The 21,801-nt window shown below is 27.9% G+C and overlaps 1 protein-coding gene across 1 annotated transcript; it reads left to right on the forward strand.

The window, feature by feature from the left end:
• Positions 1-945: 945 nt before the first annotated feature.
• On the forward strand, positions 946-20,951 carry LOC121120571 (uncharacterized). Its single transcript, XM_040715443.2, has 9 exons — positions 946-1,044; positions 13,158-13,221; positions 18,306-18,426; positions 18,502-18,864; positions 18,928-19,069; positions 19,130-19,298; positions 19,360-19,675; positions 19,737-20,139; positions 20,202-20,951. The coding sequence occupies exons 2-9, from the start codon at positions 13,164-13,166 to the stop codon at positions 20,751-20,753; spliced, it is 2,124 nt and encodes a 707-aa protein (XP_040571377.1). The 5' UTR covers positions 946-1,044; positions 13,158-13,163; the 3' UTR covers positions 20,754-20,951.
• The last annotated feature ends 850 nt before the right edge of the window (positions 20,952-21,801 follow it).

The raw sequence follows: 21,801 nt of genomic DNA on the forward strand, positions 1-21,801 counted from the left end.
CTGATTTATTTTACGATATCAGAAGTCAATTTATGTTAAAATGTATTTCTACAATGAATACTCCTTCCATTAAAAGATAGATGAGAGCTAAAGAGTGAGATAATAAGCTTCCTCCAAAGGGACGATATCCCTGAACATCAGGGATTGAAACGTGCTCCTAGGATATTCAAATGAAATTATATGAATTAATGCAGATTCATATATCCTAATGTTCTGTCGAAAATATCAATCTTAATCGCCAATAAGCCAGAACTATAGTATTCAAATTCTTCCCTCTCATAGTCATAAAGTATTTTTACCATACGAGGTTTTGTGGTGATTCCCATTCCTAGTTACTAAGATATCTTTGGTTTATACATTTTTCCTTTAAGAAAAAAATTAATGATAACTAATCTCTATTTAGGAGTAAGTGTAGGTAATTATTTTCCTTCAATAATATAGTTTATGCCTACGACAGTTGAACCTCCTAATGCTCTCAAAATAGTTGTTTTTTTCAATAGTTCGAAGTTTTCCAATACTCGGAATTGTAATGTCATTTATTTGCTTTTTTATGTTCAATAAAAAAGGGATTTCCTGATCTCCCCATCATACCTTCATTTGCCTGTACCAAAAGATGGATCAAATCATACTTGTATGCATTTAATTACAAGCATTTCACATTGTGTGCCGTTGAACTCTGTTCAATAAATGTTAAAGATCAATAAATCCTACCTACATACATTAATGCTATGGCAAAACCTGCATTTTGTTAATCAAAAATTGTTCTATATATATTTCAAACATATTGATTTTATGATGATATAGCACGTAGTATGTTGCAACCAAAGCGTGCGGAAGAGCGTTTATATATGGTATTATGGTCATAGCTTAATAATACATAAATATTTTTACGTATCTATGTACGTACATATGTTTTCCTATCAATGGAATTTAAATGAGGTGTTCTTTCATTCGTAATCAAGACATGGAAGTGTGTTTGATTGATTGTTGTATCATATTAACAGTGTAAATTTGTCCGTTGGTATTAAAAATTATTTTGGTGTGGTAAGAGTGTTATAGTATTTAATAAAACTAAATAATGTATATTATAAGAATTGCAGGCTATTAGTAGGTTCTTATATAGGTGTATAGGAAATTTGTTTATGTTATTAAGCCTCTGTTACTTTTCTTCACATGCTCACGTAAGCTAGCATACCGACTTTAAATACAATTTAACACCTAGTAATTGTTACATATGATACTATAAGTATCAGTGAACGAATGGAATACATTTTTACCATTATATACCTATGAATTCATACTATAAAATAGTATGTTAATAAAAAAAAATCAGTTTAACAAAAAAAAAATTGGGGATAAATTTTTCGTCATTGGATCATTTTCAAGGAAAACTATAATTAATTAATTTTATATTCATAAAATTTTTATCCAAAAAAATGTTGTTCGGTATCCCGGTACTTCTGTGGAACAGGGAGATAGACAGATTTAAAACAATATTATACTGTTTTGATATTAGAACCAATATTTGCAGTTTAACTGAATCATAAAAAAGTATTCATTGTTGAAGTAACCTAATTGTTCTAAAGAGTACAGAAATACTTATACATTATTTGGTGCAGGAATGTGTACGATAATATTGTTTTCTTGGCAATACTAGGCCCCATTTTTTTAATATATATAAATATGAACTTTACAAATTTACTGAACTCCTTAGGTAAAACCAAGTTACTTAAACGAATACACTTAACTTCACTTGTAAAACAAAGATAATTACAATTATTGATTAATTGATTTGATAAATCCTTAAAAGGCTAACGACACTTTTACTTACATTAAGTTGCAAAAGTTATTAATCTCGATTAAATTATCATAATAATATATATTCTATTTAAAAAAGTTATATTGGTTACCAATAAAGTCTTATATAAATAAATAAAGATTAAAAGACCTAGGTATTTTAATTTATCCTACAAAATTTAGTTAAAAAACTCATCATTGAATAAAAAATGACTATTGAAGCATTAAATTTATGAAATTAAAAACAAATTGAGAATTTCTAAAATAACGAGTTTGATTTTGTGTTGACACACAACATACTTTAAGATTTTTTCTTCATTATCAATTTAAAGTTCAAATAATATTTCAAAAATAATTATAAAGAACAAAATAACTAGAATGACACTAATATACTCATTATAATACTCTTAGATTCGTATTTTATCCCATGTTGTAATCCGAAATCAAAACTTACTCTTCGTTTCTTTTTGGACTTTGTCAATAATTATTGTAGAAAAATCCCTTAAAGACTAAAATAATTTTTTTTTTTTTAACAAAATCTTCAAAAATAAAATTAAAATATTTGCACGTGACAAAACATGCAAATTGAATGTTTTTATTCATTCAAAAATTTGTTAAAGTAACAAATATCTGCTTCAAAAAAGTTCATAGTAGCCTTGAGTAAGATTTTATTTTTTATTTCGTCATCAAGTTGATATTTCCGTAAAAATAGTTTTGACTGATTTTCATTACTTTGTCATTTTTGTTCAATATATGAAAAGTTTGATAAAGGTTAAAAATATTTTAAGAGTGATAAATATTTATTAATACTATAAAATTGATACGTTTTTATTATCTTACACTTTATTGACTAGTTTTAAGGGGGATTTGTGGTCTTTTTCCTTGGGGTTACTCTAAATTACGACAATGAAGGCCCCACTAAGAGTAGATTTTTCATAAATTAATAATTAAATCTTTCTAAAAAAAGGTCGTTTGAAATATAATAAACATAAAAAAGACCTTCCTTTTTTGTCTAAGATAACAAGGTTTAGATAGTTATTTGTTATTTTCTATTACAAAGTAATTACAAATTAAATTCAGATATTTAAAAAGAGAAAGAAGGAACCATGTACTATTGTTATCTTTGCCCTAGGTCCTGCTCACACCTCATTTTATAAGCTTAGATACAGTGTGTTAAGATCAAATGGGCGTGAATACACCGGCGAATTGAATATAATGCAGCCTTGGTATGGCGTCTTTTCTTTTTTTTTTTGCTGTCAGAAACAATGTGTTTTAGTAAAGTTCTGGGTAACAGGAGGAACGGCGTTGCGGCGTTACGATGATTTTTGCCGACAATAACATAGAGATTTCAAATTAAGCACTCTCAAATATGACTGGTGCCCTAATCCAGACCGTGCAGAAGATTCGTAAGGCTATTTTGGAGATTGATTATCCCAGACAGTTTGCTGAGTGTACACAGATGTTACCTCATTAGGAATCAAATATGTCCCTTCCACGAGCAGTCCAGATCTTAATCCTATGTATTATTCTGTCTGGCCTATGTAGAATCCAAAACAAATCGAACATCTCATGCCATCAAGGACTCTCTGATTGCCTCCATCAAGTAGACAATAACCAACATGCCTAAGATATCCCTCTCCAATACATGTCCCTTCTTCCAGAATTGGATACAACCCGTGGTAGATGCTGGAGGTAGATACCTCAAATTAGCTCCTTTCTAACATTCATATGTACAATTCAAACATATTCTCAAATAAATCTGCCGAATCATGTTGCTTAAATGACAATTTAAATATTTTCGAAAATGGTGCCGATTTGATCTTAACACTCTGTATATATCAATGTAACAAATATTTCTCAGTCATCAGTATACATATCAACAAAAAAATATCTTTTTTACAATTACTAAATTTGTGTTGTACAAATAATTTAATCATACCGTAGTGTGCAAAGTCGTGTTTACTTTAATATGAAAACAACGGATAGTCAACCTGTAAAAGAATAGTCTAAGAAAACATTCTTTATGAATAATTAAAAATCATGGACCCGTGACGATCATTGACTTATTTTGTAAATATTTTTTTTTATTTTTCTTCGGTTAATGCGGTTAGACTTGATATCATTGCATAAATTACCTATAGGTAGGTACTTACATAAATATTTAGGAAAACATATAACATATAAGTCAATTATAAAATCAATAACATGGTGTGATATGTTTCAATCTAGAAAAAAATGACGGATCACACACTATTATAAATTTTCTAGAAACAAACTTGTTCGGTTCTTCAGAGAAGCTCCCAATCCACATAGAAAAATTTGGTTTCCATCAGTCACAATGATAAATTCAATCTTCATCCGTCCCATTTAATATTCGGTCTAGTCCGTAAATTATCGATGAGGTCATGTGTGTTTCCAAATTGTTAGCATTGATAAAATTACGGCATATGAAGTTTAAAATGTTTGATATCAGTACAACTTGTATAGCTAGATAAAGATGAGCTTTTTTGCCCAATCGCTACCTATACATCCAAAAGAAACAGAAAAACTTACATAAGGTAAATATGTGAAGTTTTGACATACTAACGTATCTTAAAGTAAGCAAACCCTTTATGAATTAATAAATGGCAGCTGCTTTAAAACAGGAAAAATTGATTGAGGAAAACAGTTGAAGAGAAAGAACATAGTATTTTGTGCATCCCAAAAAGTAGTGAAAAAAAACGTCGGTCCATGAAGTGAAACCTCTTGTAACTTTGTGCTTTGATACAAAAAGTGTTACTTTTTTAGTAGAATTAAAATAAAATGGTTGTTTAACATTTTGAGAATCCCCTCTCTTAAAGTATGCTTGATAATTTTTTGTTTTTTGTATAAAAAACGTTCGTAAAAGTCAAGTGAAAATCAAACATTTCAACATATAGGTAAAGCGAAAATTAAATATTGTTAGTCACAAAAATTCTTAGTCATAACCATTCAAAGGAGACATACTCAATAAAAACTGGTAGAAGGAATATCGTTTTTAATATTTATATCATTTTTGATGCGTTGAATCTTAATTTTTATTTAGATACTTAGTAGTAAGAACTCGTATATAACTGTACATAATATTTTTTATTTTTTGAGTAAATAACAGAGTCAAGATATCATATAAAGCCCAAAGAAACAAAATTTATAGGGCGTGCATTTGTAACATACTCATTGAGATGTTACTTTGTTCTATTAGGAATGCAGTATTCATTAAATATGCTCAAATGTATGCATTGTATATACACAAACAAATACTTTTTATTATCAAATCATTCAAGCATAAAATGACTCGGGCATCAACTTATATACGTAGTTTTTTTATTTCATATACACTAGAAGGTCTCATCTTTGGATTGTTTTTTTACTCCATTACGATATTATCTTCTAGAGAGCATCAAGAAACCCTTATACGCAAAATCATCCATCCATCAACTCATTATTTGGATAGTACACTTTAAAAAATAAAGAAGTAACATTTTTGGTTTAAAAATGACCATTGTCAATCGTAGTATGTACAATATTTTAGAAAATATAAGATCTCTGTAATTGAAACAACATAAAGAACTTTGTTCTTTTTTTGGATCATGTAAATAAACTTATAGTTTTATGATAAGGAATTGGGGGGGGGGGAAATAATTGAAGTAACTATATTTCAAGTCATTTAGAGCAACAATTACCTTAAACATTTTTCAAACATCTTGAATAACACAAGAATAAATATGAGTCCCTAATTAGTTTTTTTGGTATTGTCTCTGTCTTTTTAGAGTGTTTAGTTAGAATTTTTTGAGTATTGTTACTCTTTTATTGGCTTCAATCAAAAACCAATAATTGATCCATATAAAAGTTGATTTATTTTTCTACAAATTTTATTTGGATTTCATATATTTGCATTGGGGTTGTTATAGTGGTTGTGATAGACTTGGTTAGATGAAGTTGGACTTATGAAGTGTAAGTAAACATTATATATAGTGTTATACCTATGATTTTTTTTTAAAGTTCATATAGATACTGTATATTTCCTTCTGTTGAGCGACCCTGAATCGAACTAATAATCATAGAGTTTAATAAAATAACTTTTCCCGAATGCGGTTTTCACTGAGCTATTTTGATCCATCCAAAGAAACTTCTCAAAGGCGTAAAGAATCCGATTTTCATTTATAAAAGAGTTATTGGTTCTATAAGGGATAGTTCAACTGCAATTTTTATTTTTTCAAGGATAAATTTCTCTAGAAGAATTACTAAAATTGTTAAATCTTTGAGATAATAAATTTGATTATATAAAAAAGAAATAAAAAATTAGCAAATAATGAAGTTTTAATAAATTAGTATTTTATTAATTATTCCCTCAATAAAATTGAAATCAAATATTGTTAATGAACTAGACTTCTTATAAATAAATTCTCTATCAAATGAAAGCCTAATTATTCACACTGTAAAAAAGTAATTCTTGTGTAAAATTGAGGTGGTATTCCTTTTCAAACAAAATTCTTAAAATATTGCAGGATTTTAACCTTTCAATTATATTATCTCAGGATTGAATGATCGCATATAGAGTGTAAGCACATATGTGAAATTAAAATACAATTAACCAAATTTGATAGGAAAAAATTAATTACAGATTCTAAATTAGCTTGACAAGAAAAACTAGAGCTGAATATAAATTTTAAAAGATTTTTATTTTGTTGAACTGTATAATTAAGTATCGAAGTAAATATATACAACAGCTTTTTTTAGAATATGGATTGTAATGCAATAATGTATAATGTAACCATAATATTACAATATTTGGCTTCTTTCTTCTCTTGCCATAGAGTTAGATCATAGTCATAGATAGTCGTGATAATACCAATAGTTATTAATAATAATAAAGTTTGGTAGATGGAACAAATAATTTCTCGCTCTATAATAAATTAATATAAAGTTTTATCTTTTTTCTCTACTATACTGTTCAGTAACATAAATATACCAAAAACAAAATAAACTCAAGTTACTATGTTTTCATTTCTTATTCCAAATGGGACCTAATTTTTTTTCTATAAGTGTCAAGGCCTATAGACAAAGACCATTAAGTTTTTGTTGTTTTTCTATTTTTAAGGCTGAACACTTTTTAAGCAATTGGTGTTAAAGATTGAGGCGAAGGATGTCAACATATTTTAAAGCTTAATGTTAAAAGATTCTAAAACTAGTTTTAAAATGTATATGTCCAGTTTGGAACTCTAGTAATCTTTGTTTAAAGTGTAATTTTTATTCAGAGGCTCATAGTCCCAAGAAAAGTAAATCCAGAGAGTGTAAAAATAATTATTAATTGAAGGGAGAACTTTTATTACAAAAATACAACTTTAAAAACACTCTATATTGTTGTAAATTTGAAAAAAGTTATTCAGAATATTTTGAGGATAAAGTTTTTTGAAATTGATCTAATAAGAAAAGTTTGTTTATTTGTAGACCATAGGAAGAAAAGCCAAGATAAATCTTCCGTCTTTGTCAGAACTTTCTTACTTTTTTAAAATTGCTTTAGAATGTCGTCCACTTTATTTAACAAAAATATAGACATTTGTCTCCAAAATGGCGTCGCTCAGGTTTATTTTTCAATAGATGAAGACTGTAAAATAATCTCTCATGATTTCAAAATAGAGGAAATTCAAAAAGTAGTGTGGGTCTATATATTATACAGGGTATACTTACTTTGTAATTGATTTCCCATTATTAGCATTATCTAAATGCTTAAGAAATATCAGCTTGAAACATCTACATATAAAGTTGTGAGTGTGAAATATGTGAGGGTGGTTCAAGTTCATTTAATCGACCGTACCTAAGTGTTATAATTTTTTTTTATTAGATAAAAGGTCAATATAATTAAGATCAAGAGGGGAATGGGGTTGAAAATGTGAAAATATTATCCAGATAATTAAATATAGAGTCTTAGATCTTTATTATTTTTTTCTTCAACTTAAGAAATGTTGCTCACTTATTATTTGCAGGCCCTCTACGCAGCTGTAATGATATTTTTGATTTTGTGGTAATGAAATAATCATAAATAAATTCAATTATTATTTGTAATCAACTATAAACATAATAATTCAAGGTTACAATTTCATATTTGTACAATTATTTCATGCAGAACTACCAATATCCGTTGTTGCTAGTATCACAAATAACTATTAATGTACAAATATAAATAAGTACATTAGGGTGGAGCTGGCCCTCAACAAACTTTTAAACTATATAACGGTAATTTTTTTTTTTTTTTTACCGTGTAATATGTAGCAATTTTATTGAAATAAAGTTAAATTTACTTGAGCACAAAGTCAATGTCAATTTGAAAATAGTCACAAAAACTAAAAAAAAACATCAAATTTGGGTTTTTGAATTTGTCTAAAAAAGTTTTTGAATATATATGTCAGATTACAATTATTAATAAATACAAATATATTTTATTTTAAACAATCTTGTAATGCATCCCTTAAAAAATACAATCTATTTTTTGGTTGATCTATATTAATAGAGTAATAAGTAAAAAATAAAGCTCTTTTAATTCATTTAGACATTAATTATGGAATTACTTAATTTTCCCTTTCATTTAGTGCATACTCTTCTGCTAGTAAGATAAAAAAAACAGCAAAAAAGGAAGTTAATAAAATAGGGCAAGTTCGATATAAACAGTATTCCTTGCTTTGATGTACTTTTAAGAGACAAAATTCTTGTTCAAAGTCCATTTAGAACATTTAACCTTACGTTAGTGAACATACTTTTTTATAAACATTGGATTGCAGTTTCAACAGAATTGATATAATTTTAATTATCATAGTTCTAACATTATTATTTTTAGTTCTGATCTTAAGTCCCACAACTTCTAGATGAATGGTTATACAACTTAACAACGATGTTACACACATTGGGTTACCTGATAGTAGGATTAAAATTCAGGTATTATCGCATTGGTAACTTTAAACATAGGCAGAAGAGTTAAGAGAGCTGTTTCTAGAAATATCTTAGAGAATAACCCTAGAGGGCTGAAGACACCTTGATCAGGTTGATCCCTCCAAATTCCCACACAAACTCAAAACAAAAGTAGTCTTGTTATAATCTACCTAAAGGTTCCTTATTTACAAAAGATAAGACCTCAGCCCACGGGAGAAATATGACATATATCCATCTATATTTCCTTTTTCCCCCTTCTCCAGTCACAGGTGCGTGTATCTGATCTAATGAAACGTCTACTTCAAAACATTCTTCAAATTGTCAGGGTTACCATGTTGATTTCATGTGTTTTTTTAACATGCCCTGAATTCTCCCAATTTTACTTGATATTTTTCTTATATTTACCTAAAAGTCTTTGGAGATTTAAGCTTTCTAATATTGGATGTATTAAATTATTATATATAGATCTAAAAAAATGAATTTTAAACTAAGAAATTAATTATATTCACCAATACAAAAGTGTATAACATATCCACGAATAATTTCCTAAAAAAAGCACATTATTACAAAAATTACAGATTTAATTTCTTCTTACTTTTTAGGAGCCTATTACAAAAGTATGTTATTTATCTTTGTAAATGTATCTTAACCAATGAAACTAATGAATTACGGTAAAAAAATGATATACTCTAAATCACTCATTTTTAATGGCATTATCATAGAGCTTCTTGAACATAAAGTTATACCTGTATTTTTTTATAGGTGCTTATATGACTATTTTTATCAATATTTACAACAGATCTTTAATAAATGTAAAAAAGCGTAATTCATTCAAAACTTTGTTAACATTTAAAATTCAATATCTATTCATTTTTTCATTCAATGATGTTTTGTACGGAAACGAATTTTAAATTAGCAAATAATTTATTATTTGGAATTTATTGAAAAAAAGTAATAAGGTAACTCAGTTTTTAAATTCCGTGGAAAAAAGTAGTTTTTATACTTTGTATCTCATAAATGTTTGCTATAAAAAAATTCGTATTGTTATACTGAGAAAATATGAGCATTATATTTAGAATGGGCCTGAATTTTATACTTGAGTGTCTGTCTGATAAAATATTATTTATGCTAGAGAGATTAACTGTAATTTTTATAGAGATGAGGTTCAGCAATGTTGAATAAATTAAATAATGAATCATAATTTGTGAATTAAAACCAAATTCAAAAAGTATTCGGAGATTTAGTGTGCATTTTTGTATGTTCATCTTATTTTGCTTATTTTATACATCAATTTCATCATTAAAGGTCAATTACAATAATGCAATAAGCACTATGCTTTTATCAAAAAAGAAGCAAGTGTGTTGCATAAATCATATTTTTACAAAAAAAAAAATAATAATCAGGATAGGGTATGAAAACAATGTTGTTTAATTTCACTTAAATTAAATTACTTATGAAAGTAATCACCAAATATATACATTCAATATGCACAAACATATTTTACTGTAGCTGACAACTTAATTATTTTTGAGTAGTTATTTCCATCATATTATTCAATTTTGATTTTCGCAGGCTAATAATTTATTGAAACAATTGCCGAATCAATATGTGTAGTAATTTATAGTAACATTTATTTTTATGTTTCTTGGTGAATTTCTCATTGGGAAGTTACCCCCTTATTTACATTCACAAAATCAAGTTCATCTTACGAACAATGTGTTTCTGAGACATGCTTAATATGAATTTTGTCTACATATATTAAACATATCACGGTAGTTAAATTTAACCAAATGTGAAGAGGGATTATAAAGAATCTCTTTCTTCGTTTCTCTCTCAACTTTTCTCTGTTTCTTTCCTCTTCTTTTCCCTCTATTTCTCTCCTTTTTCTTCTACCTTCATTCTTTGTTTCTATTCCCCTCTTGTTCCTTGTAACACGGGCACCCACTCCTTGTACTATATACATATAATTTTAATTATAAACAACAGTAGTTTTACTTTCATCATTTAAAGTTGGTAATTGTGGAATTATAGCACCATCTCAGATTACTTTTTAATAAAAAAAAATAGTATCGTGTACATATAATTATAAACATTTTTTCCCCCATGGCTCTCAAAGAACAGATTTTTGCTCTCAGTTTACCGCCATATTAAATTTCAGAAATTGTAATTTGACTCATGAAGAAATTCATTTTTGTTGACTAAATTTTACTAATAAAAATAATAATTACCCAGTTTGTGCTAAAGCTTTTACTCAATTTTGAATTTTAATTATCAGCCAATAAATAAAAGAAATATGAATACATACGTTTTTAAAAATTTCATTATATGGGGATTTATGTCTGTGAATCTTGTGAATATATATTTGTCCTAAATCGAAGGAAATTATTATCTGTTAGGTTTCACAAAAATGTATCTTACCTTTAAAATTTTAATATATTCACATGAAGAAAATTGGACTCATATCTTCAAAATTGAGATCTATCAAGCCTTTTGAACAAAGCAAGTTTTGGCAGGAAAATGCTATTTTTCATATTAATATATGATTTAAGACATAATTAATATCTTATTGCAAAACCATGGCTACTGAACATGATGAGTAGATATAGATATACTTCAAATGTAGCCCATATCTTCATAAAAACCCAAGTCTCCACTAGAATTTATGAACATATATTATTCGTCTTTTTATATTTTGAAAAAAAAAACCAAGAAATTAAAGTGCTATTGACAATTTTTAATGATTTTTTTAGTACGGATGTTTATATTAAAATATTTTTTGTAGTTTGTTATCAATGGTAAAACTTTTTCATTATCTTTAAAACATTAAAAAGTTTTCTTTCCCAATAAAAGGATTAATTTTTTAAAGTAAAAACAATTATTACTCTAGGTAACAAAAAACTTTTAAGCTACATATCATATTCTAGTAGTATTTGAAGAGTCAATAATGAATCTATAATCTGTTTTCCTAGAATTTGCAATTCAAAATTTATTAGCATGTTTACCTCTTATTATAGGTTTGAACCAATTTTTGATTAAGAAAAAAAAATCAGTAATCCACACAAAAATGAACCTGTAAAATTTGCAACATTACAAAATTGTATTTACATAGAAATTATTGCATTATCCCGGAATTTTAAAACTAACTACTCTTAATCTCGTACAAGGAGGTAAAGTAACTCTGGAAAGAGCTACAAAAATATTTTCAATAATGACCTATATTTAAAAAAAAGAGAGTATCTGAAAGAATATGTAATTTAAAAAAAAAATAAGAAACACTGTTTTTTATAGACATATTTATAATTGAAAGATGAGTAATTTCTGCTCTAAATGAGTTAATTTCGCATGAGAACAGATGCAGAAAAAATAATTGAACAGTTTCGCATCACTAAATAATATCCTATGATAAACCTTTCTTGATTTATATCACTAATTCTCAGATTTTATTGATCTTACATGAAATTGAAACTCATTGATATTTTTTTATCAATAATCATATCAATTTTTCAATAATATCAGAAATAATCTAACTATATTAAATGTAAAATTATATAAAATATAAACCGGTACAAAAAAAATTTTAATTTTTTTATAAGCACGTCCCTTTAATAAACCCAAAAAGTTAGATCTGTTCTTCCCTTGAATAGATGTCCTAGTCAAAAATGAATTGCTAAGACATAAATAAAAAAGGCAAAGGATATTTTTTAAATATATTATGTTACGGTTTTATGATGAATTTCCATTCTTTTATCTTAAAAAAAAATTGTAATACATTTTCAGAAACAAGAATATTCTGCGTTAAATGGCGAAACTAACTAACTCTTTCCCTCCAAGAAGTAAAAAAAAGGGTCCATTTAGTCTCTGCAAAGCCCGTAATAACCCATAAATAAAGAATAAGTGGCTTTAGAATATAAATATTGTAATAACCTCTAAATAACGATTTCCTCGCAAAACTTGATCTACCAGTTAATATTTAAGTGTAAACACTACCTAATGTAAATTATTTGAACTAATCCCTTACTTCTCCAATATAGGAATAAATCCAATTTAAACTTTAGCTTATTAAAAATTAGTGAGAGTGAGTTCCTACCCACTATTATTTATTTTTTCAATGAGCCCTTGTGTCCTTTTAAAGATCTGTATAATAAACTGTTAACAAAGTTTAATTAGAGTTTAACATATGAACGTTCTGAACGTAGTCTAATAATATGCATGAGTACTAAATTAAAAACACATAAGTAACAAATTTCTACGTTAATATGAAAACGTTGTGATCCTTCAAATTAATGATAAATTTTGATAAATAAAGTTTAAATATTAATAAATAATTATAATCATTTTAGTATTCACATAACTCAAAGTTATTTATATACATAAATATACTTAATTGCAATTGATTGATATTATTTATTTTTTAGGTAAATATGAATAAACCAGGAATTATCATCATACTTCTGACTACATTCATTGGATGGCTAAAAGGTGAGTAAATTCCTGTTTCCCTATATACTGGCAGTGAATGAGACGGGAACCACCTTGTATGTTGCACTTCATTTTAATTTGAATGAAGTCAAATAAAATTGGACATGGTATACATTAAGAATAGATCTATTTATATAAAGAACCATTATTTCTGAACTTAGTCGCTCTTGGTGGCACTAATAGCCTCCAAATGGGAGTGGAAGGTCCCGCGCACATATTTAATGAAGCTGTGCCTTGAAATCATTAGGCTTTGGACTTCATTAGCAGTGTTCCGTAAAATAATTGTGTTAAATATGTTGCAGACAAAATTGTTGGGCTAATAGATTTGGTTGGTTAAATCACTATGTACATTTTCATTGTAAGACTATATTATCGTGTCCAATGTCATTCCAATTATATTAAATTAGGGCAATCAAACTATTGAACGATAGAAAAGAATCACACAGCGGCGTCCATCAGCATCATAGACCCTTTTTAATATCCAAAAATACAACATGGCCCCCAGATTGTTTCTGGTAAAATTCTAGCGCCAAAGGAAGTTTAAATTCTACCACCGCCACGTTTCAAAGCAGCAAGGATCCCTTCTAATATGTTATAATACACCCTAGTACACGGGTTATGCAAATAAAATGCTAGGCCCATGGTATGTTAAATTTCTACTTAGCCGCTTTCCTGAGCATAAATGAACCCCTTTTTAATATCCAAAAATAAAGCTTGACCCATGGGTAGTTGAGGTGATCTACTTGGGATTGTTGAGAGAAAGACAAATACAAGTGATATTGAATGTTTATTCGTTCATTAGTCGAACCAATCTGCAAATTCTATCGTAATGGTACATTAATTGTACTATCAATTTTGGTGCAGTCAGTTTTTTTATCCATTTCGTAGAGACTTGTTGATACATAATCATTAATAAATAATGAAAAATAATATTGATTATATAATGAAAAATGAAACTATTGGTATACAAAAGAATATATGTATATAATAAGATTATTTGGACCCTTTTAAATTATAACAGAAAATGAACTAAGCATACAAATTGACATAATAGAAGTAAAGGTCGCAAATAGTTGTTTTTCACTCATTTTATTTATTTTTTAAATGGTGTAGATAGACCAGATAAAGACCAATTTTTTGACCAAACTGTTCTATGAAACTGGTCCATGCCAAATTTAGATAGAATTCAATAAAACTATAACAATCTCAAGTTAGTCTAGGATTTCCAGGCCAAAGCCAAATTCCAATATATTATTATAGCATGCATATTAACCCCTATGTATAAAATGTATTGACAAACTATGAAGAAATACTAATTTTAAATTACAACTACAAAGCTTAGTGTGTCTATTGCGTGGCATGGCATTGAATGTACAATCAGCCTGGATATATGAGGAACAATGTTTGTTTGTAAACCCACATAATCTGTATTGCAAAAGAATGAAATCAAATTTTTTCCCATATAAATTTTCCCTCGAATAACGTCTTTACAACAAAAAAAAAGTATATTGCAAATTTTTTGAGACGTGTATACATGATTCATAAATACGTCATATTTGCAAATCTAGAACATTATTAATATACACATCATTTAATATATATTTGTGATAAATTTTTATATTACAAAAAAAAAAAATAGGACTTCTTATGCTAAAAAAAAAAGATAAAACGGTTTTGTATTATTTTATTATGATGAGCTTTTTTCCTTTACGTGTCTTAAATTGAAAAATCATTTATTTAATACTATTTATCTGTTATACGTATTGGATACTAGAGAGAGTTATTTGTTAAACTATAGCACAAGATCTTTCAATAGTGTTTTTTACTCAATTTCATTCTATGGTCAAATGGTAAATTTAAATTATCTTATTTCTATAAATAATTATGGAAGTTGGTACTTAAAAAATAATTCTTGTTTCAAATACAATTATTATTTCATATTTATATAAAACTCTAAAAATAATTTAGACTATAATTACTAAAGGACTTCTTTTTAAGCAATATTTTTAGTATTTCCCTTTGGTATTAAGATATATAAACCTTTTTACCATCAAATCTTTAGCACACAACGTATAACCATAATATTTTTTGTCTTGAATTTTTGATTTTTTTTTTTAGTATGACACGCTAATCTTTAGCTACACACACTCGTTGTTATTTCTTACACAAAGTCGACATGCAGTTCTAAGATATTAAACATACACTCAAGAATGAGTTATCAGGACACATATGAAAAACTTTTCATTATCAATAATATCTTAAAAACATAGAATAAGAAGGTCCTCACACCCTCCTTTCTTTTGATAACACTACAAAATACAAACACGATAACACCATAACAGTTCAAAGTCCAAAATAATAATCTCCCATAAATACATACTACAACAATCAAATTATTTTGTTACACTTTATTTCTATTTTTTTCTTTAAATAACTTATAATACACTCAAAAAAAACTATTATGGGAAACAATTAAATATAGTCGATTAATAATTTATATGTGAGAAGATTTAAATTTTCAAATTGTAAAGGCATTTATATTTCCAATTGAAATATATTGGAGCTAAAAAGTCACTTATATATACATATATATTATTTCACGTACTCACGTAACAGTTCCCAATAACTATTATATATATGGATAAAATATCAGAATAAACCTGCTTGGTAAATAAAAATATTAAGAATAGAGATTATCTTTGAGAATCTATGATTGTCCTATACCTTTTTCAATGAAGGAAGATATTCAAAAGTAATAAAAGATTCAGAAGTGAGGCTTGAATTGTCCATTTCTGGATCCTTAATCATTTGTATAGACCATGCAGTACAAACAAAGCCTTATAAATTGAATGGATATCATGGCGATAGAAATATATGATTTGATCGTTTATTCATTGGAGAATGATAACTTTCTCACAATTCATCACAGGGTCCTTCATTTCAATATTCCGTCGCTTTATGACACAGTTATTACTTCTTTAACGGAGTATATTATGGTTTCAGACACAATCAGGAGCAACTCATGTATTCTTGAGTCTATGCACGATGATCCATGAAGTAAGAGTCATTGCCGAAGAGCTATATGTTAAAGACATCCGTATAATGAACAATCTCTCCAATAAAGGAGATGAGATCCATCAAATGAGATTTGAGTACGGTGTCCTAAGAGACGTTATCCTTGAGCATTAAGATTAAAGGAGAAAGCGTGTAACTAAGACATCCAAATTAAAATATATGAAATCGTAGGAGTTATGGGTAAACGAAGATAATCAAATTCTTGGTATAAATATATCCTTCCAAATCCCTAATTGCATCAACTAATCAATCAGAACGATTAAACCACCTCGGTATTATAGACATGCGGCTCAAATTGTTCTTTTTTTATCTTCCTTTATTGTATGTAAGCCTTCTTCTTCTTATTTATTTGGTATTCATCTAATCTATTTATATCTATAATCACTACAGAGCCAACAGTGCAAAAACCTAGTTACTTAAAATTAGACCAAGGCTGTTTTTACGAAACTGTATTCATTATTATCATTTTAAAAAGTAGCAAAAAAACTGAGCAGATGAAATTTCTCGTATATTAAAAAAAGAGAACCAAAAAATATACATTACAATTGTATAGTATAAGTCAGATTGTTATAAAAGAAATTGTTATTTTTGTCAACTTTTTGTCGAGATATTGGGTAGAAACTGTATTTGAGAAGTAAAGTTAGTTTTAGAGGATCAATATTTTTACATTAATGTCATCAATTATATATTTTTTATAAGATTAAAATCGGTTTGACATATCTTATACACCTTTAATATCAAATTAATAGATTGTATGGTGATACAATTGGATTAAGAGTCTTTTAGGCTCCAACTACTCCATTTCAATTTGAATTGGTTCTCTGTTTTAGGTAAATTGCTATATTTCTTCTCAATAGCAAATAAAAAATAGTGACTGTGTGAAAGCATTGGTAAGATATAAACCCCTATAAGAAATAACGGTCATTTTGAGCATTTCACTGTTCTAGTGTTAATTATAAAAAAATCGCAAAATAAATTGTACAATCTTGTGCATATTAGTTTGAGCTAGGGAAAACGGAGACAGTTTTTCAGAAAATATATTTCATTGTTTAAAAATCAATTTGTGCTTCAAATTTTTTATAAGTTAGTAATCAATATGTCCACCCTTTACAATCACTTTACAGTCATGACCATTTTAAATCGATTTCGATCATATTGAACAAATCATGTTAGGGGTCATTTTATTGGAATCATCAGCATCGTAACATACATGATTTATAGGAGCATTAAGCTTCTCCATTTTCAAACAATCAGATTTTCTAAAATAAGCTTTCCATAGCACTGTTCATAGACTTTCAATAAGATTTAAGTAAGGGGAATTACCTGCTCACTCAACAATATTAATGACAGATTTTACAAATAGTTTTTGTATTTTTTTTATGTATGACACGGTTTCAAATCCTGTTGAAATAGTCCATCACCATCTGGAAAACGGCTTTGAAGATTACAACCAAATTAGTTTCTTATATTTTATTATTTTTTCCCCTATAAATCATTCCTACAACCCGAATCAAAAGCACCTAACTTACCCTGAAATTTATTTTGTTTTGCTTTCTAAAAAGGAAAGTTGGTCTCCTTTTTTCACACTCAAATATATAACAAACTTAAGACAATATTTATTCATCTTTTTCCAATATAATCTATAGGTTATATTAATGGTATTATTATTCATTGATATAGATTTATGTGGGGGAAAAAATATATCTTTTAAACATGGGAAAACAAATATATTTGGAGAAAAACTAAATGTTGAATTAATTTTTTTTAACGAGTCTTATTTTAATAACTCCTTGATTTGTGAACATCATTCAAGTTACTATAATCGTACTTATTTGTATCGAGGTATCCTACATTATAATGACAAAAAAAATTTATGTTTTAAATGTATGTACATATATATCTGTTGATAAGATATAAACCCATAATACAATTATATAATTGTTAGAATAAAGTATGAACCCCATGGACAAAATAGTCGAGTCCTAAATGTTTTTTATTCCTTATTTTAGGACAAGACTGCGTTGGCATACTAACTTTCGACAAATTAACTAACACAATCCTGGATGGTGTACCTAAGACTTTATTATTTGAGAATGAGAAGGAACCAATAACAGCAAAGTGCAATAATATGTAAGTATCTTTAATACAAATAAAAAGTCTTCCTCGATATATACTGTTAAAAATTTCAAATATTTTAATACCAAGATGTCGTTCCTCAGCAAATTGTTCTGGCTTTAATTTGGACTATGACACCAATAGCTGTTATTCTTTCGAATCAAAAGGAAATAAAGAGTCTCTTACCTCTGTTAATGATCGATTTAGCTATTTTGAAAAGACTTGTCTTCAAGGTATTGGATGTGAAAAGGCATGGTTATTTGAAAGGTTTCCTGGATTTGAGTTGATTGGGTTGGAGGATGTTACTCTGGATGCTACTTTGACTCTAAAAGACTGTCAAAAAGAATGTTTGGAGGCAACAGACTTGCCATGCAGATCAGCCATGTTTAATTATGAAAGAAAAACATGTCAATTATCTAGAGAGACAAGAAGGTCTCAACCTTCAGCTTACAGGTGAGTGTATTGATGAATTTTATTTTTAAAAAAACTAATTAATGTGACTTTTAACATGATAAGAGCTTCAGTAATGGATGTAGAATATTTGGAAAATCAATGTGCACCAAAATTTAATGTAGAAAGTGGATGTAACTATCAAGAAAGTAAAGACATGGACTTGAAATATGCAGATCTTACATTTAAGTCAAATTCCAGAGAAAATGTGAGTATCTACGAAACAAAATTTCGAGTTTACACTCGTCAATAATAATGACATTTACAGTGTCAAGAGAGATGTGACAATATGACAGTATTTAACTGTAGATCCTTTACATTCCAACCAACTACATTGGAATGTTCATTAAGTGGAGACGACACCTTTTCTGCAAGAGAAGGGAACTTAGTGAATCAAGTAGGCAAAAACTATTATCAAAAAGCTCCATGTTTAGACGGTCAGTTTGATATTAAAAATATATTTATTGCTGAAATTTTAAATGTTTACTTTGTTTCTAGTAAGATTAAATTGCACATCTGATGCCATGGAGGTCACTCTTAATAAAAGAAGAGGTTTTTTTGGGAAAATATTTGCACTTTTTGACTCAAAGAACTGTTTTGTCGATGGTTCTGGAGATAGAAATACCTCCTTAACAATTCCTTATGCTGGAGAAAATTGTAAATTGAGAAAAAGCAATGATGAAGCATTCTATACGACCATTGTAATTCAAGAGCATCCAGTCATACAAAAGAAAGGTGATCAAGCGATAACCATCTATTGTTTTTTCAAATCTGGAGACAAAGTTGTCACAGACAACTATGAAGTTTTGTCTGAGTAAGATATAACATGAATTTTATTTTCAAAATTGGTACATTTAAAAATAATATTTATTTAGGTCATTCAACACTGAATTTCCGGATACATTTTCAGATATATCTTCTTCTATTCTCAACTCTACAGCTCCTGTACCTTCAGTAGAGCTCCGTATAGTCGATTCACTAGGTCAAGACGTGACGGGTACAAAATTAGGAGAGCCTCTCTTTTTAAGGATTGAGTTACAAGGTACTTCTTTATTGGACATATTTGCTCGTAACTTGAGAGCTAGATCCGGAATCGATGATGAAGAAATATTACTTATTGACGATGTTGGATGCCCAATAGACTCTGTTTTCTCAGGCCTAACTAAAGAAAATGGAACTGGGCATCTATTGGGGCGTTTTGAAGCATTCAAGTTCTCAGATACGAGCATTGTCAACTTTCAAGTGAACGTTCAATTTTGTGATGAGAAATGCAATCCAGTAACACAAACGCATGAAAATAAAAAATATAAAGTAATCATTTTATTTTACAATAAACATAGGTTGATTGTATTAATGGAGGACAAAGTTTTGGGCGACGAAGAAAGAAACGTTCAGAGGATTACGGATCCTTTCATTCATTTGATGGGATTAGGCGCTCCAATAGATCAAATAAAAGACTTGTTTTTGATGAAATTTTAAAACAGGAAGTCATAATTGAGGAGGAGCCTCTCAAAAAACAAATTTTCGTGGACACTGGAATAGCTGTGGCTAGCTTTAAACACCCACGCATAGACGTGGGAACACCAGGGGTGTTTGTTCAAGGGGACTACTCAGAGAAGGATGTCGTTTGTACAACATGGACAGTTGTTATTGGCGTGTCATCCTCCATCATTTTTCTGCAATTTTGTATACTTTTGGTCTGTGTGCTCTGCATTTATGCCAGTAGAAGGTCTAAATATATTGATGGAGCGGAATCACTGACGGATAGTCGAAGTATTGAAGGAAGTACATCTTTTCGAAATAACTCGAGAAAACCCCTCTATTTTCGGTCCCCTATTCCAGAAAACTCAGAAAAAGCTCTTCAAGTCCTTCGAACGTCATTAAGAGACTGAGGTTTTTGCCAAGTACAAAATCAAATACATAATCAAAACTCTATAAATATATAAAATAATGTATGTCTTAAAAAGTAGTACTGAAGTATTTCCAATTTAAATTTTGTACACTACCAAGTATGAGTCTATTATTACATACTGATTGTGACAAAAATATCGCCACACATACATAAATAAAAATAAATAACATACTTTTTCTTCATTGTCCCATAATTTGATTACAAAAATACATTTTTACATCTTCTTTTTAAATATTTGAGAATGAAATTCTTTACTAAATTAAAATGAATATTTGAGCAATATTAAAATTTTTTTGGTTGTAGTATTTGTTACATATGATGGTATAATAATTAATAAGCAAATCGAATACTTTTTTATGTATTTATTAAAAAAAAACAATAATAAGTGACGAAAAAAATATTAAACTTTTTAGACTGTAGAGTGTAGGTTATTTATAAATTATTATCAAACATCAATTATTTTTTTATATATTGTTTATATATATTAAGACATCTTCGTACTTTTCTTTTATCTTTTTATTTTCATTTTCATCGTTGCGTAAGACAATTAGTAAGAAACGATACAGAAACCATGCTCAGAAATCTCAATATTTAATTTTTTTTTGGATAACTTAGATATTAATCAACTCAATAAATTCAAATAGTTGATTTTAGCAATAATATATATTCATCATTGAAAATTTTTATGATTCAAAGGCATTTATAAACATAAAAATTAGCTCAATTTCTATTATTTTACAACGCATAAATGGTATTACGTTGCTCTTGAAGTGTTTAACTCTTATAAGATATTGTGATTTTTGTATCATTTACATATATTGAATAGAGAACAGGGAGTGGTTATATTTATATAAAGTTTAACAAATACATAAGTCCTTTATAAAAGAGGATCCTTTAAAAAAATGGAGTTTTTTTAATAAAAAAGGCCATCTAAAAAAGTTTTTTTAATATGAAATGAAAAAATGTTCATACTTAAACAAATTTAAAAAAGGTGGTATCTTGTAAATGTTGACATTTCATCAAATGGT

Source organism: Lepeophtheirus salmonis, chromosome 6 (genome assembly GCF_016086655.4).
Source record: "Lepeophtheirus salmonis chromosome 6, UVic_Lsal_1.4, whole genome shotgun sequence".
NCBI classification, from domain to species: domain Eukaryota; kingdom Metazoa; phylum Arthropoda; class Copepoda; order Siphonostomatoida; family Caligidae; genus Lepeophtheirus; species Lepeophtheirus salmonis.

What these genes read in the sequence shown, in the direction of transcription:
- LOC121120571 (XM_040715443.2), top strand. Translation starts at nt 13,164, where the DNA reads ATGAATAAACCAGGAATTATCATCATACTTCTGACTACATTCATTGGA. An exon ending in TCTCAACCTTCAGCTTACAG is followed by an intron (nt 18,865 to 18,927) that starts GTGAGTGTATTG and finishes TAACATGATAAG; the next exon opens with AGCTTCAGTAATGGATGTAG. An exon ending in GTGATGAGAAATGCAATCCA is followed by an intron (nt 20,140 to 20,201) that starts GTAACACAAACG and finishes CAATAAACATAG; the next exon opens with GTTGATTGTATTAATGGAGG.